Source organism: Astatotilapia calliptera, chromosome 17, assembly GCF_964374335.1.
Source record: "Astatotilapia calliptera chromosome 17, fAstCal68.1, whole genome shotgun sequence".
Taxonomy (NCBI): Eukaryota; Metazoa; Chordata; class Actinopteri; order Cichliformes; family Cichlidae; genus Astatotilapia; species Astatotilapia calliptera.
Window position 1 is genome coordinate 26,584,204 of NC_137438.1, and position 27,714 is coordinate 26,611,917.

General features: G+C 40.4%; 1 protein-coding gene across 1 annotated transcript in view; it reads right to left on the minus strand.

The window, feature by feature from the left end:
- Positions 1 to 27,208, minus strand: part of lhfpl3 (LHFPL tetraspan subfamily member 3) — a 59,049-nt gene extending 31,841 nt beyond the window's left edge. Inside the window, exon 1 of the mRNA XM_026146889.2 lies at positions 26,381 to 27,208. Coding sequence (XP_026002674.1) covers positions 26,381 to 26,816 — 436 coding nt within the window. The 5' untranslated portion in view covers positions 26,817 to 27,208. The remainder of the gene's footprint in view (positions 1 to 26,380) is intronic.
- Between the last annotated feature and the right edge of the window lie 506 nt (positions 27,209 to 27,714).

The window sequence follows — 27,714 nt, forward strand, 5'->3', positions numbered from 1 at the left end:
CATCTTTCACCATCTTACAATGCTGTGATTGCAGCCATTCCCCAACTGTCTGTGAATGGTACTCATGACCATTGATCAGTGGGTTTTGGTCAGTGGTTGTTGATCAATGGTCAGAACAATGGGCTGAAACCAGCCCATTGTTCCTTCATTAAGCAATGTACTGTTTATAAGATTGGGGAAACCTGCAGTCAGCTGAGACTGAAGAAGTCACTTGGATGAGTGACGAAACATTTCTCCCACAAAATGCTACGTCCAGATGAACAGAATCAACTTCTGGAGAAGTGCCATGAATGTGTTTATTTCCTCTTTAAACCTGTGAAGGCTTTAAACATCACTTTTGGAGCCAGTCTCAAGTGGCCATTTGAGGAACTGCAGTTTTTGGCACTTTGCTTCTTGTTTGCAGACAGGTGAGTCCAAATTCTCACTGTCTTTGGTATCTAAAATTCCCGAGGACGACATCTGACTCTTTTGCTGCTGAACACTCCACTTTATCAACCAGATAATTCATAGCTTCAAATCTGGTTTGATACCAGCAGCTTCCTTTTATATACAAACAGAATCAGCTCGCGAGTACATGGATGATGGGAGGTGAGTTATGGAGAAACTCTCTGCCCGCAGCTCCTCAAGGCCCCCACCGATCCCAAGCAGCTCGTCTCGGTCATCTCTCTGAGAGGCCTCTGGGAGTGATAGGATGCTGCCAGCAGCAGCAGCACGGAGAGGCGTTTCCATGGGAACCGGCAAGCTCGCAGTGAGGAAGAGCATTAATGGTTGGCTAAGGTGGCTATGAGCATCACTAAAACAACACACGTACCCTCCGCTCCTCTTTCTTTCTTTCTTTCTTTCTTTCTTTCTTTCTTTCTCTTTCTTTCTTTCCGCACACAAACTCAGCCTGCGCTTCCTGATCTGTGACCTTCTGCAAAATGATGACTGTAAACAAACGCACCTGTTAACCTGCAACACACACACACGCACACATACACACACAAGAAAACACTTGACTCACACCTCAAAAGGTACTGTTCCTCTACTGTTTCCCCTGTGTACTCATAAGTGAGTCCACTGGGACGCAAACATACCCATCCACACACACACACACACACACACACACACACACACACACACACACACACACACACACACACACACACACACACACACACACACACACACACACACACACTTCTTAACTCCCACCGCCAAGTTTATCAAATAACAACCTTCTCTGCGTCGCTACTCGAGCTCTGGAGCCTTTTGATGTCCTCTCAAGCTTAAACCTCATTTGTATTCTACTTCTGCCCCCAGTTTTCACTAAGCCTGCTTTGATTCAGTGCCCCCCCACCAACATATTTTCCAGCCTTAACATTGTTAGTCCTGTTTTCCACGCAGCATGGTGCACCTCCTCATTCACAGCTCAATAAAGCTGTTATAATTGTTGACAGATGATCAGTGCAATTAAGAGCGTACCTTAGAGGGGAACCGGCAGGGAACCCATTCTCGAATGGGTTTGAGCAGTTTGCTGCATTTGGTCTTTATATATAAGAGACAGTTTCAGCAGGTAAATGTGAGTAAAGCATGATGTAGATATTCCATTCTATTCTAGCCGTCATGCTTCCCTTCAGTCAACCCAGTGGAGCACTTGAATCCTCCGCAGAGCCCGCGATCAGTCTAAGAGAGAAATATATTCTGGATGTTATGTCTGTAATGCTTAAAGGCTGCAGTCGTTAAACACCTTCCTCATTCTGTTTTGAGGTATTGATTGTAAAGAGGATGTGATTGTGGAAACGAAAAGTTCTGCTGACAAAGCTGTCTGTGTAAATGTAGATTTTTTGTTTTGGCTCTTTGGAGAAGAAGTGGGGCTACGCGTATAAAAAAAACTGAATATGGTGCTTGAACTCTGAACTTTGGGCTGAGAATGTGAGGAAAAAGCCAGGTGAAGTGCAACAGCTCTGCTGGAGAAAGGCAGGTGGGGTGTGTCCAAGTAATATCCTTAAAAAAAAGTGGCTGATCGAACAAAAGTCCTGTTATACTAAAATATTCAGTATACCCTCCATGCACCACATCTCATTGATAAATTCCACTCTAAAACTAAAGAGCTAACACAGACAACACCTTTTTCTGCTACTGAGGAAGCAGAGGAAGAAGAAGGGAGTGACTTGGTTTATTTATGTAAAACTTATAATTTAGGGACATTTATAAATGCTCCTCCTAAATGGCAGCATTTAGTTCATGTTTTCATGTTGTCAGATCACTTTTCCCTACAAGTGTCCCATCTTTCCTTCACTGTCTACCTCTTCTGTGTGGTTCTTGTGTGTGGTGGTAAAGAGGGATTGACTCAGAAAAGCAGTTTTAATGCTGAACTCAAACAAAACAAAAAAAACACACAAAAGCCCAAAATCCTAGCAGTGCTGGATCAAGATGTCACCAAGGAAACGGAGAACTAACATACTACATAACTACGACGGATGACGGATGACAATATCGGCACTCACAGGATAACTGGAGGAGAGACAACAGGTGGGACGCACGGCTGAAAACTGTAGATATAACGAGACTGACAAGACCACAGACTTTATATAAAGGATGGACCAACCCAGTCCAAGTGTAATTTTCATATTACGCTGCGGTGTTTATATATTTTTCTGTCTTCGTTTTCTGTCCAGTTCAGGCAAAAATGCTTAAAAAAAAGAAAAATAAAAGAATGAAAAGTGTCCCTGATTGCCCACTGAAAGATAAGTGGTGTGCATTTTCAAGTGGAGATTAAGACCTGCAGTTTAAATGTGAGAAGAAAACTGAGCAGGTTTTAGATCCTGGTGTGTTCTGCTAAATTTGGAAAGTAGCTTTCTCAAGTGACCACCACCTGTAATATGAAAATAGAGCTGACAGCCATTTTTCAGCGTTTAAATGTGGTCTGTGTGATGTAGCCCTCACCCGGGTGCCTTTCCTATAAATTAAGGAGGATCCGAGCATCATTCAGTCTCAAACAATGACAGCCAGGTGTCAAAACAGGCCTCTCAGAGAGTTTGAAATATGAGGAAGAGCTGAGCCCGTGCATCCGTCTCCTGAGCACCGGCACCAGCATCACTCATTAGCTCAAACTGTCACCCACTGAAACGAGCATCAGTGAAACGCACACGCATGGGCACGCGGGCTTATCCGAGCTTCAGACGGGTCACGATGTCCTTGTCCTGCTGCCTCACTCAGGAGGAGGAAAATAAATCAGGCGGCTGTCTTCTCCATCCCAAGCCTGGTGATCAACAAGATAACCTCCCGTTGGGAAATCTATAAAGATGGCCAATCCTCAGGGCTCACAGACATGTGAAAGCCAACGGCAGAGGACGGGACGTGTTGACAACAGTTAAAACGCACTCTAAAGGAGACAACAGCAGCTACGGAGACTAACAGATCAAAGGGAAGCTTGATGTTGTCCGCTGGTCATTCATTTGTTTACAAAAAGAGGAAACAGCCTCCAGCTTTAAGTGTAGGGAAAGATACATTGTCCCCTACAGGGATATGTAGGAGTCTCTGTTCTGCTGTGAGCATCATTTTTGATGGTTTAGATCCACTTGTGCCCACTTGTGTGGGAAAGCGATGGTTCTGTGATGGGAATGGACACATCTAGGGTGAATATGCCTCCGTAAGGACATTGAATGCATTCATGGGTATGAAAATGATTCCATCCTTCAAATTAAACTGAAAGCAGGAAGTGGGTGTTTTATTTTGAAAAGGGTGACCGCTTCTGACACTTGCTGCTGCACATGCAATGTGACTGAAAACACTGTCTCAGATTTCATTTAGATTCAGTGTTGAAATGTCATCGTCTCAAGCGTGTGTGTTCTTTTTTAAAATAAAGTGTAACTTTGCAAAGTACACGAGACATTTCTGCGCTCACTTTTCAAAATAAAAGATCCCTGGTATAATAAATGCATCTAAATGGTTTGCTGTGATTTTTATAAATATATATATATATGTATATGTATGTATATATGTATATGTATGTATATATGTATATGTATGTATATATGTATATGTATGTATATATGTATATGTATGTATATATATATATATATGTATATATATATATATATATATATGTTACACTCCGCATTCATTCAGTTTTCAAACGTTTTTCTTTGGATTTTCTGTCTTCAGATGGTGGCAGACTGAAAGCTTCCATATTGGACATATCATGCATATCAGCTTTCAAATTTTGAAACTAGACTTTTGCAAACAATTTTTCCTGCCAACATGGAAACATGGAAATAGGAGGGAACAGCCCACGGACAGGCTGACGATTTCGAATGCATTCAGCATGAATAACTTGAAAGAAACGCGTATTTATGGAGCACACTCGTGCACAACCATCTCGTTTGATGGATTAACTGGATTACCTGATGAGCCTCTTTGCAGACAAAAAAAAACTGTTTAGCATCTTGGCACTAACACGCTTTTTGATACTATTAAACACATCTTTTATTGGTGAAGTTTCTGTGAAATTGAGAACACTTAAAAAGTTTGAAATAGAAAAGTAAGACGAGAGTAAATAAAATGGGAGAGAGGGATTGCTGCTGATTTGACCAGCTAATAAATCCCAGATATGCCAGCAGAGAGAGTAAATCTTGTGGATTTATTATGGATCTAATGTAAAATCAAATTGAAAGGGCTTGGTCTTACACCAGGCCTGCCTTGTCTCTGTTTTCTGCTTAAATACTCAACATGATACACTCTGAATTTCCCTTCTCGAAACATAAATAAACACGCTTGCACAAATGTGATGTCCTGTTCCATATAATGCATCTCAAGAAACTATAAAAATCAAAAAAGGAGTTACCTTGTTGTAGACCTCGGGAGGCTGAGACTAATTGTGTAAAGTAGCCTTCTCTCCCTTTGCCCTCAGGTCCTAATTAAGAGGAATTCCACTCGCTTTGGCTTCATCATGTAATTATGAAGCCAGAGAAAGAGGAGCTCACTTTGGACCGAGTGTAAATACAAACAGACTGAAGAGGAGGAGGAGGAGGAGGAGGAGGAGGAGGAGGAAGGAGGAGACGGGCAGCACCAGGAGTTTTGTTTTTTTGGGGGTTTTTTTGCTGCACTTTGCAGTAGAGATGTGCAATACTGCAAGCTTTGGCTCTGATGCCAAGTAAATACAGGGCCACTATTGTCAATACCAGTACCAATACTTTAAACCTAACGTAACCCTATTCGAAAAATGTTACAGATTTATTTGCATTCTTGAATGACGGTGAATTTAGACAGGCAAAGCTGCCATCTGCAGATTCATAGAGGATATTTACGTTATGAGACATATGCGTGACTGAATGTCTTTAAATAAATAAATAAAAGCTGCACAACAAGAAAAGCTCATCTCACTGGGAGGCTTTCATTCATGTTTACAGCTGCAATGATTTATCCAAAATCAAGTAGTTATGTTTGCATTCATAATTTATGCTTGCGTGACCACTGCCTGACACGATGGCAACAACAACAACAACAACAGCAGCAGCATCGTTTAATGTGCAAGGTCATTAGAATTGGCCAAGAAGTCCAAAATATTTCAGCTGTGAACTCAAACTGAAAGGCCAGAGGGATCAAGAAGCAACAAAGTCATTCGACAGTCAATTTGACGTACTGTTGGTTTGGGGTCTCGTTCCTTGCATTCAGCCTGTCACATCCCATCACAGCGAGGCGGGCCTCAAAGCTCAGTCGTGTTTTTAGCACCACGGAAAAAGCTCAGGCAGAAGTCTCTGGTCGTCTGAGGCTATGATGAGTCGCTTGAGGGTGAAAAGGTTGCGACAGACCAAAGATTAAGTCGGTGACACGGTATGTAGGTCTTTAACTCGCAAGGAGATGACAGGATGGGATGCACCAAGGCTGCAGGGGCGGGTCAGCATTTCTGTTCCATCCCTCCTCCATCCTGGTTACGCTAATTACGTTACTCCTGGGGAGACGGTAACGCCTTAATGAGGCGTAGAAAACTTCAGTGTTGTGCTTGACATGGCAGTTTGTACCAACAGAGATGCTGAACATTTTGCTGATTTCCACAGGAGTCTCACACTACATAATTTCTCCAGGAAGACATTGTTGGAGACATTCTGACATGTAAAAATGTTTTTTTTAATGTTGTTATCTCACATATAAACTGTTACAGCAGTGGATGCTCATAATATCGTATCTTAGGTCTGTGAGTGCAGAAGCCCCACCCAGCAGCTGTTCAATCCCATCGTTTGCAAATAACAGCCAATAAGAAAAAAGGTGTGTTACAAACAGGGTTTAGGTGGCTAAAACAGCTTGTATGAACTGAGGGTTTTCACCTCACTCAAATACAAGATAAACAGGGATTATTTTACTCTGTGAATCAAGCAAAGCTGCTCTGGTAAAAGAAAACATATGGAGCTGGAAATGAGCATTAGAAAGAAGACATGCAGAGCTGCGGCTGTTCACAACATTTAATTCTTTTTTCCTCCATTTCATTATGGTATTTTGGCAGCTCTAAGTTAAGAAGAATTTCCTGTTCAAACTCTGCAAACTGGTCTGACTGGAAAGGACTTTTCAATTACTTACAAAGAGGAATCAATAAGGACTGAGTCCAGATGTAATTGATTAAATGGAGTTAGTCCAAAACTTTCAAATTGCTGGGATGGAAGGATTTTTGGAAAGCACATTTAAAAGTATCCACTTAATCAAATATAATGAGTTAATGAATCCCATAAATTATATATTTTTTAAATCTCTTTTCTTAATGAACATAGATAGATCCAGTATTATGATGGCCTTTGAAATGCAGAGCACATTGATATTCACATTTCTGTAGAAGAAATAGTTTATTAAAGTTATTCCGAAGCTTCCCACAAGACTTAAAAGGCGGCCAGGAAAAACAGAGAGGCAGGGTATTTTCTCCTCCTCTGGGATGAGCTTATGCTCCTCGAGATTATCACTTTCCCCTTCTGGGGGATTTGTCACTGATCCCTCGTGCAGTGGGCAGCAGGCAAACTATTTAGTGACTGTCCTTCAGGAATACATAATACAATAGGATAATACAACAGTAGACTGGGAACATTTTCTTTAGCAGGGCGGAAAATAACAATTTTGATGACTACTGCATGCAACACACTTGCACTCTCTTGCATTTCATATATATGCTGTCAATGTCAGACTCAGAGCTGCCAATCACTTGGTTTCCTCTCCTAATGCCATTTAGCGCTCTCATTTCCTTCCATACCCCCCCTGCTGATAGCGCTCCTGCTGCTCCATAACAAGCACCTGATTAGGAGTCTTATTAAGGCCTATATACCTTCAGCACATCCATATCCTGCAGAGACTCCAGGGAAGACCTCGTTATCTCCCCATCAGCTCTGCTGCCACCTTCTCTCCATGTCTGGCAACTGGACACTCTCCAATCATCACCATCGCACCAATTTAAAGGGCAACGCAGCGCCGGTAAATGCCAACAGACTTCCAAAATCTGCTTTCTCTGGCCTCGGGAAAAACTTAAGAGAAGCAGGCAGAAAATGGAATGAAAATAAAACCTACTTCTGACAAACACAGGAGAAATCAAGGCTGTAGCCTACATCTGAGAGATGCTCGTTGCTCATTAGGGATGGTGCTGCCTCATGCAAACAAATTGTGGGTGTAATTAGACATTTGACAGTTTTTAAAAGCAGCGATGCTTAAGAGAAGCCCGCAGCAGTTGTGTGCAACATGAGCATAAATCAGCTGCTTTCTAGTTGGTTTAATGATGAGAAAATGAAGCCTGTGGTGTCTCTGATGCTTGTCATCCCTAAAGCAAAGACACACATTATATATGCACAATACCTAATAACTGACTGGGACTATTAAATCTCTGTACAAGGGGGAATTTTGCAAAATTTAAAGAGAATCCAACGCACAGTGGCTGAGTTCTGGTCAATTACATTTATCACTGAGTGGAAAAGTGCATGCTGTCATCATTTTCACAATTTGTTCAAGAGTTTGAAATTTGGCAGCCAATTGTTGAAAAAGGATATATCATGTGGCTAAATAACTTCTTCTTCACCCACCTGTTTGGCTGCAAACTTTTGTAACACTGAAATGTTTTGGAGGAAAGAGAGACAAAAACAGCCATCACAGATATAAAAGTCCAATACTTCCTCATTTCATGAACAGAAGTATGAAGTTTGATACAAACGATAAGGATCACAGTAACACTTTATGCTGTATTCACACCAAATTGTTGGCTTGATTGGACACAACAGGGTCATTCCATCTAACATTAACCAAATCTGAAAGCCTGCACCTCATCCCCTCAGATTTGTCTGCTGCACACCTATGATGACAACTTCCCATTCGTTTATGACCCTACCACCTGAAATCTGCAACAGATATTGAGACTCATCAGACCAGGCAACTTTTTTCTGGTGCTCTGTTGTCCAAATTACTCTGTGAGCACATACAACTCGTAACCCCAGTTTCCTGTTCTTGCTGATCTTAACTGCTGTAGTCCATCTGCTTCAAGGTTTGAGGTGTTGTGGGTTCAGAAATTCTTGCATAACTTGGATATTTGTGTTACTGTTGCCTTCCTGCCAGCTCGAAGCAGTCTGGCCTTTCTCCTCCGACTTGGATTTTCTCTCTTTCACACCATTCTCTGTAAAACCTAGAGATATTTGTCTGAGAAAATCTCAGCAGATGGCCAGTTTCTAAAACACTTAGACCAGCCTGACTAACACCAACAACAATACCACCTTCAAACTTACTTAAATCACCGTTCTTCCTCATTCTGATGCTTGGTTTGAACTTCCGCAGCTCATCTTGATCAAGTCCACATGATACGTACCGAACTTTAATGTGTAAATCTTATTTTCAAACTGTATGTGCACAGATCAGGCTGTGCACTAAGAACACTATCTGTTGGTACGGTCATCAAAATCTGTAGAAACATCTTTGAGATATAAACAAACAGAAATGAAACCATACTCTATCCCCACCACTCAGTCAAACAACATTAGGCAGTGTTTTCATGCTCGAATCAGTTGGCCTCAGGCCATTATATTATGTTTGTCAGTAAACACGCCATCATCGCTGCTGATTTCTTTGCAAATTTAACCTGAGCAAATGAGTATCCATTTTGCGGAGCATAATTGCAGTCCCAGAGCCTTTTGAAGAAGGGGGTCTTTGGATGTCATTTTCATTTGGCTGGCAGCCCCCGACCGTTTCTCCTGCCTTTCCCCGTCTCACATAATCTCCATCTCTCTGCTCATTCCACATCCTAACTACTCTGCAATCAAAACTGTCAGTCACACTTAAGGCTCTAAATACCTCATGATTCCCCAATCAGACACACCAGTCTCGCTTTACCTCGAACCGGCTCCAGACGCTGCTGCGACCCCATCTGTCCATCACACGCCGACTCATTTTTGAAAACGTCATCAAATGACAAGTTGTTTATCAACAAGATGCAATGAATGGGAAATGCTTTGACCTTCATGATGTCAGAGTCATGACATTTTCTGACTTTATCTCATTGTCTTTATTTGCTTGATAGCCAGTGTCGGTTGGTGGTGGGTGGACGGATTTCCATGAAATTTAGAAAGACACTGATGATCCTCGAGCTTTACTTTGGCACCAGCAGCAGTTCAAAGTTTCATTTTCTCTGTGAAATATCTCAGCTCACTAGATGTACCGTAGTATTTTAGCTTTTTAAAGGTTTATGTAAAGATAAAAGTTTGTGAAAGCCTTCTTTTGTCCAGTTCTTTTTGTTTAGATACTCTTTATTCTGTATATGATGTTCAGAAGTTTGGAGATCGCTTAAACTGACTGATTAAGCTAAAACGAATTGACTTCTGCTGCATATCTATATTATTGCTAATATATATTGTAATATATCTATATCATGGCTAAAGCACTTCTGGATGGATGCAAACTGCATTTCGTTGCCCTGTACCTGTGACATGTACAATGACAATAAAGTTGAATTCTATTCTATTCTATAAAATAAAATAAAATAAATCTGAGTTTAAAGTTCCCTATGTCCCAAGCACACAGCAAACAGAAAACCTTGTGCACTCTACATATAAATATGCAGTTAGGTTTACAGAGATCAGTGCCCTCTAGTGCGTGCAGGGACCTTGTGGTCACAACAAATTGGAGGTGCAAGGATGAGCAGCACATATGCCCTCTGATGATATTCAGCCATACTGAATTTGACCCTTTCTTACTCAAACATGAAGAGAGCAGAAATAAAACATCATTTGTTTTGGTAATAGTAACACCAGGTGGTTCTTTCTTGAATGTAAGACTTTATATTTATAAAAAATCTGTAACCATTTATAATTGGAGCATTATTTTCTAAAGCTCAGGGTCTGATCCAGTTAACTGTGAGAGACAGTTTAATATTTGCTAGTGTAAAGGCAGTACTGGTCGCGCTGTCAGCCATGAAACTGTTGGGTTTGTGAGCTGCTGACTGTCTGGCTGTGATTTCATCGTCTTGGGCACAAAGCTCAATCTCACCACTCCCCCAAACCACACACCTCGTAAAACAGCTCACCCTCTGTGACACCTTTACATCGCTGTGTTTAGATTTACTCACCGGCTGACAGCTCTATTAAGAGCAACGCTGATCATCAGGGCGGGAACCGTTAACACTTCAATCTTCTTTTTTTTTAAAAATTGTGGCTTTTGGTTTCATGAAGATATATATATCGCTTAAATTTCTCAGTTATTAAAAAAAAACTTTTGGCTTTATTTGGTTGTTTTCAGTTGCTTCAACCCAACTAGCAAGATTTTATTGGTTTATTTTATTATTAATTATCTCATCAATTTAGGCTAGAGTGGATAAAGCCTTAGTCATACAAACTTAGAGACTGGTCTGAAACCATCTGGCAACCATCGGTCATCATGAAAAACACGTTTTTCTGTGATTCCTTTGGTCACTTATGTATTGCTAGTGTTGTAGTTTGAATGGAAGTGATGGACTTATCTACAAACACTGTCCAGTTTGTCTCTGAGCTGTAGTGAAACTGAAAATTGTTGAAAGTAGAGGTTCGCCTTCAAAGTAAAAAGCTGTGCCGCAGAGCTGCAGACATGTTTCCGAAGGCACAACTTTTACTTTGAAGGTATTTGTTTGATGAACTTGTACCAGAAGCACACTACATCATCTGTCAAGCACTCCAGGGGTTTCTTAAAGTAAAGAAACTGGATATTCTTCAATGTCAAATCATCTAAACCCAACAGAGCATCCTTTACATTAAATACAAAACTGAATACAGAGACACCAACAAACAAGCAGCAACTGAAGTAAAGGCAGTAAAGGCCTCGCAGAGCATCTCAAGAAAGAAAACATATTTTCTGATGATGTCTGTAGGCTATATTTGGCAAAGATTTTTCATCCAAGTATTAAAAGTATTAAAGTTAGGTAGTTTGTTAGTTAGTCCAATTAAATTTAATCTCTGAAAATGGGTTACTTTAAATGCCTGTAATTCCTGAACAGTTAATCCAATACTTTTGTTAACCCCCCTGAAATAAAGCTGAAAGCCTGCACTTCATTCACATATTAACTGCCTTATTTAAAACCCACTGTGATGGTGTACAGAGACAGAATTACAAAAACAGTGTCACTATAACTGTTCGTGTTACAATTTGAACAGTTTACAGTTAAAATTACAGGAGACCGTTTACATTAGTGATGATTTTTTTTTAGCCACCCAGAAAGCAAAATTCAGGGTTAATATCTCAAAATTTCAACCTAATTACTTATATTTTCAAGTTACATTCTCAATTTCGAGTTATTTTTCCACAAGTTTGAGTTAGCACAAGTTAAGAATTTTAGATAATAACCTAAAACTTTGACTTATACATGCCAAAAAGTTTGTTTTTTTTCAGTGACAGAAATAAGCTTTTGGATAAAAAATCTCAGAAATTATTACTTGACATATAAAAATTGTTAAATAATAGTGTGATTAATAGTTGATATAAATTATGAACTTTTCAAAGTTGTTTCTAAGCGTGCTGAATAGCTGTTAAACAGATGCGCTGAATGCAGATGTATGTGCTTCAATCATAAACTATATAAAAGTTTTGTTTTTTCCAGGACTAACATTGACTTCATGTTACAATTGATTGTAAAGACTTACAAAGCTTTAAATGACTTTGCCCCAAACCACAGTATAATGTAGAGATGCTAAAACCTCATTCGCTCCTTCACTACCCCATCACTGCTCTCGCACCGTTGCACCCGTAAAAGCGTCGGGGACACAGCCTTCTCTGCTCATGCAACCAAAAACACTTAACCATCTGAGATTACAGAGGAGCTCGGGACGCAAGTGAGCACAACATTTTTTCATTCAAATTCAAAGTAAAACAGCACTTTAGTGTATTATTAGAAATGCTTGCTGTTTTAACCTTGAGTTGAAGCCACTGTATAAAATGCGCTCCACAAGCTGAAACGTTTAAACTTAGCCATCGCTGTCCTCTGTGTTTGTATCTCAGTTTTCAAAGTAGGACTATTTTATGTCTGTTAAGGTAACACGTGTGTGAAGCTGTAAACACAGATTTTACAGGTTGATTACTGTCTCTTTAAAATCCTCATCAGCTGAAGGAGGCAATCCACTTTCTTAATCCACAGACTCGAAACGGGTCTGTAGTGGGAATCCAAAATCTCTTCCAGCTGACTTGGCAGCCTTTTAATTCGGTTGATACACACTGCGGCACTGTTTCTCTTTCACTTTATGCTTCTTTGACATTTTTTTTTTGTACTCTAGCCGCCAACCGTCCAACCGCTGTGACCTCTCTGAGCTTAAAATGGAAATGTTTTCCGTTCCAGGCAGCACCTCTAGGGCAGGCGGGCGGGGAGGAGCAGCTGAGCACTTTAGAGGGGGTAGAGGAGAAGACGGCAGAGCAGAGGGTTTCATCTAAACACCTTCAGGTGAAAGCCTCACTCACTCCTTTCTGCTAATGGACTCTTCCCTCTGTGTGTGTGCGCGCGTTTTCACATGTGGTCATGTTACATCACTTTAAAGCCTCTCAGACTCTTCCAGTAATTCATTATATGGATGACAGGATAAAGATTGAGCAGTCATTAGTGTCATTAGCACTTGGGTTTATTTTGGAGTGCACATGCATACATGCACAGATTAAATTAAGGGGTTATACCTTCTCCAGAGAATAAATAAACAGAACAATAAAATTAGAGTGATCCATCTGGTGGCACTTTTTTTGGTGCTAAAATTAGCCACAAGTAGCTATCTTTGACCATTTTCACATCTGAAGATTGTCCTGAAGATTTTTCCTCCACTGCCTTCCCGTTTCAACAGTCTGGTCTTTTTTAAATGCCCCAACAACATGCACTTTGAAAAGCAGTGTAGGCGTATAAATCTGTGCTGAAACGGATAGTGTGCAAAAAACAAAAAAGAAAAAAACCCCGGAATAATTAAAAAAGAAAAAGACAAATCAAATGTAGAAGTTTCTAAAAATGTGCACATCGCCTTGGGTTGTATGTGGGTTGTGCAATTTTTGCAGCAAATATAAATGTACTTTCGTCCCAGTTGTAAGGCAAACAACAGAATAACATTTTCCATAAATTAATATGGAAATATGGAAATGTGCCGAGCGGCACAAAGGATTCACACACAGGACACAAGACGAGTAAATCCTTGAAGTGTTCAGTGAAAAATGGAAATTTGAACATCTACAATATGCAAAACCAACCATTTTATGCTCATCTTTGGACCTACAAACAAAGAAATACACAGCTCATGTGCAATACTCAATCATGTCAGAAATGGACATTGCATTTTTGCATATTTGGATTTCATCGTTACTTTTCTGATGCTTTTTCACCAACTGACCACAATACACAGATGTGTTTGTGCATACAAGTGCACAATTTATTGATAACACATATTTTAATTTAGCACTTTGCTACTGAAAGGAGAACAGTTACTGAGGCAGTTGTATGTACCGACATATCACATGCAAAAGTTACGTTTGCGTGATTTCCTGTTAATATTTTAGAGGCAAAATGTGAAGTTAACATGAACATTTTATGAGAGAAGTGTGGTAAATTATTTTTAACTACAATATCTGATTAATTTCAAGGGAGTTGTTACACTTTATGCATGTAAACAAAAACATCTCTGTAGAGATTTTTTTAAACTTAATGTAATATTTGTTAAAAAACAATTTATTACAGAAAATTCAAGATTTGAAAATGGAGTTTATTTATTTATTATTATTGTCCTTATTGTTATTATTATTGCTATTTAATGGAGTGTTTATTGAACCTTCTGACGAAAAAAAGAAAAGGTAAGTCAATATCAATTTTCATGCATGAGTTTGTATCACATTTGCTACATCAGGCTTGTTCTTTAATTTATTGCTTAAAAACGTATTGTGTAATTTATTTTGTTTTTTTAGAAGTTTAAAAAAATCACAAAAACTCATGCATCAAATATGATACACTTGGCTTTACGGGGCTAAGGAACTTGTATCAAATCTCGCAAGGACCTTGAACTGGGGCTGATCCAGAACATGTTGGACAGATCACATCTCTCAGCTGATTGGTGGAGGTCTGGGCACCTCTGCTTAGACTGCTGCTCAAGAAGGCATATGAGAATTAAAGGTTTAGATTAGAAAATAAACAATGAGGTACAATGACTCTAATTGGATTATTATAACACATGGACAGGAAGCACACAAGTGGCATTTTAATCGATAGATTTCATCTTCCAGACATTTCCTGGATCTTTTCTCATTATCTGGCCTCCTCCTCCTCCGCCGTCGTGGTGAGGCTGTCTAACCGCCTATCTTTGCCTCTCCTTTCCTAAACACAATGTGACGGTGATAAGCTGTACGGCCCAGTTCCACTTGACATCTTTCTGAGGAGGTGTAAATTTGAATGCCACGCAGCACAGCGAGCATTCACATAATAATATCAGTCAGTCAGGAGCTGTATCAAACTGTTATCATGCATGAAACACAAGGCAACTAGAGCGTGCACGACTCACACTGAGTCTCTATGTCACTCACGCTAACACGTAGCTGAAGAGCCATCAAAAAGGCCATGCGTGTAGTGGCAGCTGTGTCCTGTTACAGCGCTGCTTCCTGTTGTTCTGGAAAGCAACATTTGGATCAATAAACCTTCAGCTACCAAATGGACCTTTTATTGCTACCTCTGAATGCCAGCTCCACTCTCTAGAGGACCACTTAGTACGCAGAGAGCACCATGAGGAGAGCCACTTACTGCACAGGGAGCTGCTGGTCAGGCAACCAGGAAATGGATGCTGGGTTGGAAATGCTTCAGCAGCACTTTGAGTAACCCACCTCTGATTCTATGGATTTTTATGGACTTATAGTCACAGAAAAGCAAGCAGCTGCTCATGCCAAAGGCAGTGTTCATGTATGCGCATTTGTGTGGGATCCAGATGGCCATCAGAGCTCTGGAGCCCATCCAGGTTATTGAGCATCGATGTGCATCGTCTTGTCAAGAGCTGTGTGCCTGCTGCTCCGCACTGAGCATGCTCACCTCAGCCTGCTTGCATCATCGGTGCCAGTTTATAATAAGGCATGCGTTTAAAAGTTTATAAGTTGTAACTAATGGATTTATTAATGGCAACTAAAGTGGCAGTTTACAATCTCTTTAATTCCTCTGAAACACAAAGTATGAAGTGAGCAAAAAAACAGCAGATGGGCGACAAATTACCAGAGAAAACAAGTCTCTTAATGATGTGTTGGGATCACGCAGGCATCCAGTACAATACTCAGAGAGCCTGTCACTGTATGTGACGTCCAGAGGATTTTGTTTACATGATGTCAGGTTTAAATTGCATCAGAGACACTTTCTGCTCTGATAATTAATGATAATTTTTATATATTTTGTCATCATCACCATCGCTCTGATCCACAAACCCTCAGACCCCTTTGGCTCCTCCTGGAGATGGAGAAGCCACAGGAGAGTGAACCTGTGTGGCTATTTTGGGCTGAACAAGGCTCCAAAGGCTTACACCAGGACACAACCACTTGCCAACAAGCCCTTCCCCCAGGCCTGTCTGTAAGGTGGAGCCCAGGTAACCTTTTCTGGGTGAGGCTGAGGCTCACCCAAGATAATTTGCTAAGAGCAGTATAGTATATAGGATCACTCATGAATAAAATTCCCTTCAGCATGAGGAGGTCTGCAGTTGTAGTGATGCTGTACTGGTTTGTTGTGGTAAAGAGAGAGCTTAGTGTGTCTACCAGTGTTGGTCAAGTTACTTGAAAAAAGTAATCAGTAACTAATTACTGATTACTTCCCCAAAAAACTAATCCCGTTACTTTACTGATTACTTATTTTCAAAAGTAATTAATTACTTAGTTACTTTTTAAAAACACGATTTACAACCTGAATAGGTGATAAAGCGATAGATCTTTCAGCCCAATTCTACTTTTTCTGCATAATCCATCATACAAAATGTAATCAAATGGAAAAGTCTCTTTTTTTTAACTTGTTTTATCAGTTTTAATCTTTTAACTTTATGCATCAAGCAAAAATTTAATTATATGCAACATTCTCTGACTTGAATAAATTAGTTTAACATTTAAACCTTTTTTTTTTACACATTCCAGCACATAAAATAAAATATTTTTTGTGTTTACACTCACTCTTTCAAATAGATGCAAGTAAAACACAGCAGAAAATAAATAAAGTCAAAGACTCAGCGGTCCTGTTGCTCTATTTTCACCTGTAAAGCAGGAACAGGGTAGGCGGAGGTTTACCCTGGTGCAGGTGTGCCGCGGTCAGTTAAAGAATCCCGAGTTTCTCTGTGAGTTTCCCATTACGGCACTCGTGCTTGCTTGGAAGTTTAGGGGTTTTTTTCGCTGTAAAAAGAAGTTTTCTTCCCACGCACGATGGACGCTAATGTTTTTGTCACTTTTTATGGACTCAAACTCAAAGTAAGGTCAGTACTTCCACGCTTTGAACGCTGCACGCTCATACTCTCTGCCACAATCGATATGTGATCCATTGTTGATCTGCACACAGCTGTTGTCACTAACGGCGCACTCGCTTACGTCACTGTCGTGAGACATTCTCGCAAAAAATCACGGTTTTAGTAACGCAGTAACGCAGCGTTCCTACGGGATTACCGTTTTTGCAATAGAGATTGAAAATGTGACGTCACTCAGGGGTAAAACCGCAAAGAATTCTGGGAACTCGTGGCAAGAGGTACTAGCGCAATTGAAATCAGTGATCAGCGATAAAAAGAAACACAAAAAATGGCAAGAAGCTGTTGTATTATTAACTGCAATAGCCGGTCGCATGACAGCCACGGAAAGCCGACGGGTAAAGAGAGCCATGTTTCCGAAGTAACAAAGAGGCGACTGGATTGCAGCCATTCAAAGACGTCCCAGAACACTCCAGCTCACAGGTTAGTCTGCTCGAAGCATTTCTACAAAGGTCAGTCTGCTGTTGTAGTTAATGCGTCATTTTTCTTAACATAATTGGTGATATAGGTTACAAGCAAGTCTGGCGCTGAACAGAAATTGTCGCGCTATGCTCCTTTATTTGTTGTGCATAAATAGTGAATTGTCCTGACACAATATTGTGTTTCGCTTCTGTTATTACCATGGTACATTGACAAAAACATAAAACAGTTGTTTTGTATCACTAATTGTCCAGTGCGATTACAGCATACAATATTATTGTCACTGCTACATTTCTGTGATGGGTACCAGAATTTATTTCTACTACTAATTAATTACCATTGAGCTCAAAGGTCCTATTAATAAACGGTTAACGAATGTGTGTTTATGAAGACGATTTGTGAGACTGGTAAACTTATGATATGTACGATGGTCTTTCGTTCTACACGGTGCATTTCAAGGTCCTGCACCCATCCGTCGGTAAACTGTACCTGGGCTTGTTGCAGTGACCTGAAGTTACTAAACTTCACGAGTGTATGCACTCACTCCAAGAAGCGTATAATTATAAATATGAGCGTGGTGAAAGTTGGGCAGCACACTAATGTATTTTGTCCCTCTGTGTGCTCGTAAGGATCTAACCCTTTCACTGGTTTGATTTTTTTCCTCGTATCTTTTCTTTGACTTTTCATTAAGTCTGTCTTTGTACGGACCAGCATTGTTCTCCTTCGTTTTGTACATACCTTTTTGGGGGGCAAAGAAAAAGCAAGAATTTATTGGAACCGAAGAATGAATGTTTTGCGGTGCTGCAAATGCTTGCATTTGATGCAGGTACTTGGATTGTTTTGCCACGAGTTACCGGCATGCAATGCGCGAAAGTCACATGGTCTGTCAATCTCTATAGTAATCCCTTACTTTACTCGTTACTTGAAAAAAGTAATCAGATTACGCCCATCTCTGGTGTCTACATTCCTACCCTCAGCGATGGCCATGAAGTGTGTCTACCAACAAATTTAGTCTGCAGTCATAAATTTAAGTAAATCAAATATATGACTCCATAAAGTGTCCAGTAAAGAGACCCTGCTGTTTTTTTTTTTAAATCCAAAGACGTGAGAAGAGCTCATATAGCGTAAAAGACTATAAATAAACTGGCAGATTACTGGTATTTATCAGCTGTACAGCATTGATTTTGTACTAAATTTGGGCTAAATACTCAAATATATTGTGTTGAAAAGCTTTTTAAAAAGAGTTATTTTTCATTGTGAAAAGTTTTTATTTTCTCAGCACAAAGATGGGAATAAATAATGTAGGAAACATAAGAAGTTATTAATGTGTTTTTATTATAAACAGCCTGTCACACCCCATAAGCCAAAATTACACCACTTAGAAAGTAAATCTCCATCATCAAAACAGTCTCATCTTTGACCTCTTTGACCTTTAAACTGTGATTTTTTTTTTTTAATCTAGTCGCAGAAGAGAGAAAATGGAGGACCCGATTAACTACTGTACAAAGAAATGCAAAAGATGACCATCAAAGCTGTGTTCTGTTTCATATCAAAAAAAGGATATCTCATCATTAAAGAGATCATCATTATTCCTGGCATATCTTTCAGAAATCTTGATGCACCAGAAGCCAATACTCATCAAACATTCAAGAGATCCCATTATTGGAAAGAAGCCTCTGAGCAGTATGTGCTGTCTTTGACAGCCTATCACAGCAGCCTCAGACCACCTGAAATGGCATCTGACAGGGAATATATGTATTTTTTTTACATCCTGATGGGATCAGACAGAGGAAGCTCCTCGAGATTGTGTATCCAAGCTGCCAAGAGAGCTTTTAGTGGCTGGTCCCACATATGGACTTGTTGGGACTTGAAAATGACATTGAGCAGGAAAGGTGAGAGAAGTGTTGATTCACTCCATTCAGATGTCGTAATGGAGCTCTTCAGATCAGATGAGTATCAGCGATCATCGTTTAAGGTCCTTGTATAGGATTTGCTGAGTTTTGGTTTCATTTTGTCTTGAGTTTCTCTTTTTTTTCATATCGTTATTACATTCTGTCTACATGCTAGCTGCCTCTTGCTCGTTATTTCTATTTAATGACGTTGCCTACATTCTGATTTCTTCATTGTTTTTGCTGATTCTTTGCAGTTGTGCCTGCCTCACCTTACTTGTCTCCTCCTGTGCTTTATTTCTGCCTTCTGTATATATATGTATGTTTTGTGTATGTATGTATTTGTATACATAAAGTCTTGTCTTTACTGTTGTTGGATCATTCACTCTGACTTCTTTTTGTGTGGTTTCCTGTTTTATTTTATTTTCTAGGACTCAGTATATTTTTTGGACCAAATTCATCATAACCAGGATATCTTTCCATTATTTAGCTTCATTTAATGAGCATCAGGAATCACACTAAGAGCTTGGTAAGTCAATCCAGGGTTTATCAGTTTAGCTACAAGCACTTTCACAGGAAGGGGCATGAGTTTGAAGCTTCTGACCAATCACAAGCATGGACATGTCTACTGGAAAACCAGCGGTGTGGGTGTGTACAACAGGAAAAAAGCATTGTTCTGGAGTTCAGTAATCAAAGGATTGTATGAGTGTGTGTGCTTCAAGTGCTTTGGTCAGCAGGACATTAATAAAGACCCGCTACATTAATAAAGTTTACCCTATTTGAAGGTTTTCCTTTCTGCCTTTGTGTCAAGTCTGTGTTTCTGTTCTTGTGTTACTTCCTGTTTTATGTTGATATCCCCTCGTCTCGTGCATTATGTTCAGTTTTGCTTCTTTGTCATAAGTTAGATTCTGTTCAGCTGTTTTCTCCAGGCGTCTCCACTCTGACCTCATCTCCTCTTGTGTATTTAAACTCTCTGCTTTTGTTCTCTGCTTTGTTGTGTCCTCTCTCATGGCTGTGTCCTTTGTGTGTTTCTCCAAAAGTGTTATAGTTTCAGATTATTTGTAACAGGCTTGTTGTTCTTTGTTATTTATCAGCAATAAAGTCATTTTTGAGTTTTATATCTCTTGTTTCCAAGTCCCGTGTGTGGGTTCAAACTCCTGCCTGCTATACAACAAGCCGTGATGTTCTGTCATTAAGACATGTTAGGATTATTATTTATTAATGTTTACAGATCAATAAATTCTTATTTTAAAAAACAGACGAAGAAGAAATCTACATTTCTTACTGAATCTTATCAGTGAAAGACAAAGACTCCAAACTCTCCTGCTACCTGAGAGATCTTCCAGGAATGGTGATTTTTCAGAGAACTCAAAAATAAAAAGATTCTTCACCCTCAGAAAATATGAAGCAATAATTCTGATTAAAATGCAATTGACATATATAAAATTACAGGTTTATTTAGTAAAATAATCAGTGGTTATAAGATTACATTAAATTTAGCATTTTACAGACTACTATTTTACATATGTAACAAAAAAACACGGAAAGTTTAAGAAACTGTCAGCATGTTGTCAGCTCAGTGTATAGTAGTTTGTTCTCTGGAAATGGCTCCCCAGGACATTAGCGCGTCCCTACTATTTGCCTTACGGTGCGACAACAATGTAACTGACTTGGTGAGCTTAGAAGATTGCCAAACTCTTTTCTGACATTTTACGATCAGTCATTAGCCATGAAAATAATCATTAGCGAGCGCAAAAACTCTCTGTTCTCCTGACTTGGTGGGAAACCCGAGGAAGGCCGACATGGCTCAGAGGAATAAGAAGCAGCTTTGATCTGTGAGTAAAACACCACAAAGATACCAACTGCTCCTCATTAGGAATGGCTCGTGATTGAGCTCATCATTGTGCTTTGTCTCCGAGATAATCCAACTCACAGCTGCTAGAGCTTCGGGGATTTTTAGATGAAAAGGGAGCATTGTGCTGGGAGTAGGCCAACAGCTGGCCAGTGGTTCTGCTAACCTCTGCTACTTATAAATGATTAGGTATTTATTGTTTGGCCGGGTGGCCAGCAGACTTGAACCCCAAATGTGTGGGCATATTCTGTAGGCAGAAAGCAGGAGTGCAGTTTAATGTGATTGTTATTGGTTATGACATTTAATTCCCATTTGAGAACAAGCAGTGTTTTGCTGCAAGCATTTATAAAGGTGCATGATGCGATGCTGGCAGATTATTTATATACACAAACGTTTCTGAGCCAGAGACTCGGCGCAGAATCGCTGTCTTTATCAGTCATTACTTATCATATGTTTCGCTGCGGGGGTGTAAATTTGTGCAGCGCCGTTCATTTTCTCAAGAAATGAAATCAAATCTCTTATTTCTGGATCAAATTAAAGCTCAGTGAGTCATGTAGCTGCTTCTTTCTTCCACCTCTCTCTAGTCAATGTTGAGTCAAGGTCAAGTGAAAGACAAATGGAAGATATCGGCTATATTCTTCTTTTTTGTTCCCAGTTGGGACTGTTGACCTTAAACCAATCTTTATGAGAATACAAATGAGCTTCCATACGTCCATCGGACTTATTTAGATAGATTTATGTTTGCATTTTTACACAAAAATCACAAGCTGAGGAAAACAAATATCAAAAGACTTTAAAAGGGAGCTCCTTCTATCCTGCACATCAAAGCCGGTTTACAGGTTTATTGGAGAACTTGTTCTATATGTGGTGAAAATGTTGTATCCAAATTGGATAAATTAAAAACTGTCAGCTGAGGACAAAGGCTACAAGCTTGAAAATGAACCCAAAAAGACAAGCAGGTTCAGTGGACCCCTGCAGATGTTTCTCATCTGCTCGAGGCTACACTCGCCTAAACTGTCAGAGGTTGACTCATGATGTGACTGATTAACGGTGAGTGTTGTGGTGCACCAGATTGAGGATCTGTGCTTGTGTTTTAATTCTGCTATTTAGTCACAGGTGAAGAGGTGGGGTTGGCATTAGGTGTGGGCAGAGTCTCCTATCTGGTTGTCCTTTCCACACCTGTCCTAGATTCAGTCATCATGTGTGGGTATTTAAGGTTGCCTCAGTTCCTGGTCAGATTGCCAAATGGAGCTTGTGACAACCCTGTTACCGGTGATTAGTGTTCCTATTCACCTGTTAACCCTGGTCCCTCTTCTGTTTTCAGTTACCAGTCACATGCCCTAGTGAATCATCTGTTATCTTGGCCAAGGATGTTTGGAATGTAGACTGGAGCATAAGAGAATGGAACCACCAACCTTCCAATTAACAGAGGACCTGCTCTACCTTCTGAGCTATAGTCACCCAAACTGAGGTATTATTAACGCTGTCTCTCTTTACTTTTTCACCAACTTATAAATAAACACTTGAAAGGCATAAACTCCTTTCTAAGTCTGCTTTCTGGGTCTGTGACAATCCTTAGATGAATATGAAATAAGATCAACTAATGTGAGACTTCAGCAATAATCAGCACTAAAATTATTGCAAGCCACACTGTGTGACACGGATCTAGTAAACTTGGTTAAAAGATCAGGTAAAATCACAGTACCTGGTGAACTGTGGTCTAGAACAGGATTTATGGTCCTGTGTTATTACCCATTTACTTAGCTTGTTAGCTTTTGAGGTACTGCAGCCATGAAACTGCTAACTTATTCCCCATTTTGGAAGTATGATAATCCAGGGTCATGTGAATGGGGCATCAGTGACACACAGGTCTAGAAAACTGGTCCACAACCATCTGGAAACTGGATTTTTCACTAGAAAGAAATGTGTGTCGTGCGAGTGGTTGTTCAAAACCTCCTTTCGATTGCTTTGATCGCTAGCATATTGGTGCAGTTGTTGGTAGTTTTCATGGACTAATGGAAGTTGTCTGCAAAGTATGACAGAAAACAAAAGAGTTCTCTGTTTGAGGTTTGAGTCACACTTTTCCAAATCTTACAGCCCCTCGGTTAGTATTTAGCAAGTCAGCGTCCTCCATGCATACAACAGGCAATCTGCTAGTGACCAAATCAATCACAAGGAGGTTTGTGGTGCAGCACTCTGTTTCTGGCAACGAGCAGCCCCCAGAAACCCAACCAGTCAGGGTATGCACATTTCTCCCTGACGTTCGGCAGTTGTGTAGCATCCATTATGGTGGACAAATCTCAAGCAATATGGACATGACAATATTCAAGAAACCTTCAACCAACAGAGCCTAAGGAGATGCACTTTATTTGCATTTCTCCAAAAACCCAAAAGCATGAACCTAATCTCAAAGATTCCAGGTTCACATAGACCAGTTGAAAAGTTGGTGACAGGAAGGTTTATCACAAAGAGGAAAATGTAGATAGAAAGCATGCATGCAGTGGAAAGCTTTAATTGCTTTTAATGAAGAAGTTCTCTGTAGAGGACTGCTGTCTTTTCCACAGCAGAGGTTAACATAGTAGACCAGCAAACATGAACAGCAGTAGCCCACATTACCAGTGGTTCGACATACTTTTAGCACCGCTCAAAGGTGACAGCACACAGCTGTAGACACGAGCCTGTAAGGCTCAGTGTATAGCGCCTACAGACTACCACTCTCGAAGCTCAGTTTACACAGCTCTTATACCTCTGCTGTTTCTTTCGATGCTGTCCTTGGTGAATGTTCATTTCAAAAATACACTGCAGCCCTGAACTTTTCCAGACATCCTAGCTGAGGTTCGCATAAGAATGCAAATGTCCAGAAGCAGTCAGATTGGACATTAGCCAGTGTTTAATCTGCCAACTCCCTAGTACAATGTCAGAGAAACGTTCTTCTTAAGAAGAACTCAGTAAATCATCTTAAATGCTTTCAGAAAATGAACAAGGTAGGAATAGACCATCTATTTCCTTAGCTGCTTATTTAGCTAAGCGCCATGGGGTAGCTAGACAGGTCACCAGTCACAGGCCCATCAAACAATAGAATCACCAATTAACCTTAGAAGTATGCATTTGGACTGAGGGAGGAAGCTGCAGTCCAAAGACAAGCTGCCCTTTGATAAGCCCACACATTTAAAATTGTCTAAACTAAAATGGACTTTCAGTAAGCGCTTCATTAATTGGCCACAATGCTGCTAACAGAAGTATTACAGCACATCTGGGCTCTTTGGGCCAACACTGTAAAAACCAGGGTGTCATATCTTGACAGCCACCTCAATTGGAATATGAATATCAGTTCAGTTGTCCAGTCATGCTCTGTTTTCTCTTGTAGACCGTTATTAAGTCCTTATACACAAAGACATCTACACAAAACTACAGCTTGTCCAAAATGCAGCAGCCAGAGAGCACATCAGTCATGTTTTAGCTTCTCTTCAGTAGTTACCTTTTCATTTGATGATTGATTTTAAGATTTGATTGATGGGTTTTAAAGCCCACTGTGGGCTCACAAACTAAGTGTATCTCAGATCTTCTGACACCTTATATGGAAGGATACAGCCTGAGATACCCAGCCAGGGTTCTGCCAGGCCTATCCCAACAATGTAAATTTGTAAATGTGTTTTAAAAGGTGTCATATAAATAAAATCTCTTACTGTTATCACAAATCAGTGTCAGCAAGCTGTGAACAAATCATAAGATAACTATAGTAATAACGCTTGATTCTTGCTTTATTGTCTCTTGGCCTAAAGTTGGCATGGGAGGGAAAAATGGCCACGGGGTACATGCTTCACTGGAGTAAATGTTTCTCATTCACATGTATATGAAAAATACTTTATTTTAAAACACTTGGTATGTGTGCAGTATTTTTGCACCGGGTGTAGGAGGTGGTGTTTGTATGTAGGATGGTAAATGGAGTGGTACTTATAGAGTGTCTTTCTACTCTCTACTACACTCTGCTACATGTCTCATCCTTCACTCTAAGCGCTTTCTAACATTCATAGACACGGATGTATCAGGGTTCAGTATCTTGCCCAAGGATACGTCTACATGCGGGCTGGAAGAGTCAGGGATTGAGTCATCAACATACCCTCTGAGCCACAGCTGTATCCTGCTTGTATTCTATTGTGACTTTAATAAGGACTCTTGGGAGATATAAATCTAAAGGGGATCCAAATAAACAGAAAACAGAAAAACAATAAAATGTACAGAAAACACATCTGTGATAAATGAAAGGGGTAAAATAAGAAACGATTTCACTATTAAACTCTCTGCTCCTGTATGTACAGAAATAGTTTGTTTTGGATGGAACTCTCTGCAAAAAGGAGAAGAACTAAAAAATAATTAAAGGCGGGAGGAAACAGCTCACTCAGTACTATACATCATTACATTTCTTTGTGTGAGTTTTTGTTTTCTTATTATTTAACGTCCTGGCTGGGATTGAAGATAAAACCTTCCCTGTGTCATTAAATGAGCAAAAGAAGAATTTGCGTTTTCCAGTTTATGTTTAAGCACACCACAGGAAACACTGAGAAGTTATAAAATCAACGATATATTGAATTGAAGTGGAAGAAACTAAGAAGATATAAGCTTGTATTAAAATCTTCCATCTGTATTTTTGTACTTAAAATCGCTGTCTGTGTATGAAGAGAGTTCATTCACAGCTTCAGGTTCAGGGGGAATGAGTTCTCTGAAAGCAAAATGAAAATATTAGCATGCCTTCATTATTTCATTCTTGAGGGTTTAGTACAATGTTTGGAGCTGAAGATTTGGTCACTCCAAGGCTGTTGCCAGCCCACCTACACCACAGACAGTTATATAATGTTTTACAAGGGCTTTATTAACCAGAGAGAGTCTCTGACAAAAGGTCTCATCAGACAAAATCTACTCAATTTGGGCTCAGTGGCTTAACCTGTTGCACATTGTGATCATTTTTTTTTCTGTTTTACAGTTCAGGGTCAACTAATTTACATATGTAATTTGATGTAAACTACATGTTTTTGCTGTTGTTTTTTAAGTGAAAAAGCACTCCAACCTCTGAATTTGTTGGTGCCTTAAAACAATATACAGATGTTTTGTGCCAAAAACTATACAAGTCCACACCCTGACTGGGAGATGAGGGTAATATCTGTGCCTTTAAACAGTTTTAGGTTATAACATTTTGCTCACTGGACTCTTCTCACTCACCCCCAGAGCTCCCCTACAAGCCATCTTTCCAAACTTCCACCTGTAGTCATGCCTCTTACCTGCAGCCAGCTGCATCCAGCCGCAGATCTTGTACACGGTGCCGGTGCTACAGAAGAAGAAGAGCGCGAAGCAGGTGATGCAGGTGAGCACCAGCGCCATGGACATGCCGATGAAGAAGGAGGCAGCTTTGAACGCACCGGAGGGGATGCTGCTGAACTCGGTGAAGCTGCCCTGACAGGTCAAGTCCCGGGACAGCCCGTTTCCAATGCAGTAGTGGAACAGACCGAAGTAGCCCGCCTGCGGCGTATCCACGCCATCCCCGATCCAGTACGGCTGGATGAAGCACACCACGTTGACGATGGCGAAGAGGATGGTGAAGATGGCCCATAGGACGCCGATGGCGCGGGAGTTGCGCACGTAGTTGGTCTGGTAGATCTTGGCAGCCTCGGATGCGGGGAGCATGGTGGTGGTCGTGCTGGGGGCCCCGGGGACCATAATGTGAGGGTGGTCTGCGCGGTCCTCGGGATCTATCAACCTCCTCAGCAAACTAACATCTGCCTCATCTGACCACAATATCCCGCACAACTTCTCCCTGTCGCTGCTCGCGGATTTTTTTCCCCTACTGTCTGTTCAGTCACAGTTATCACAGCATCACTACGCTCTCATCCGTGGCAAGGTCGGTGTTTGATTTCTTTTTGCTTTTCACTCATTAGTCGGCAGAATCAAGACATGCGCTCCAGGGAGAAAAAAAGACGAGCTCTGGGAATCCAAAATTTAGGGGATTTCTTCCATATTTGCCTTCATGTGTAGGTTATGTTAAAATGTCTCTGCCTGAATCGTGTCCGCTGTTCCGATAAACCGTCTCAGCTGTGTGCACGGCTCTCCCTGAAATGGTCAGCCCGTTCTCGACGCCGACAGACCGACAGCGCAGCTGAGCTCCTATTGAATTAGAGTTGGAGGATAGCCTCGGATATTACAGGGCCAACCCACATCCCTTAATCCCACTCTGACGTACAGTCACCCGCGAAATCTTAAACAGACACTGATTTTTTTTTTCTTCTAGAGCGAAGCGATTTTACGCCTGATCACTGCGACAATAATTGTATGGAAATTAGTGGATATAAACGCATCTGCTATTCAAATATTGATAATCAAATGCCAAGATGCAGGGTCTTTTCTCTAATGTTTTACCTAGACTGGTACATTCTTTAAACTGTAGCCCATTTTCTGGTCTGTGATATTAAGCTTTTTGAGCACAAAGACTAGATCAGTAGGCTACAACAACGATTTATTATATGTATTTCTTGCAACTGGCAAAAATAAATAAATAACAAGAAAAATAATAATGATAATCTCACATCAAGAACGAAACGTGCAGGATATTACGTCTTTT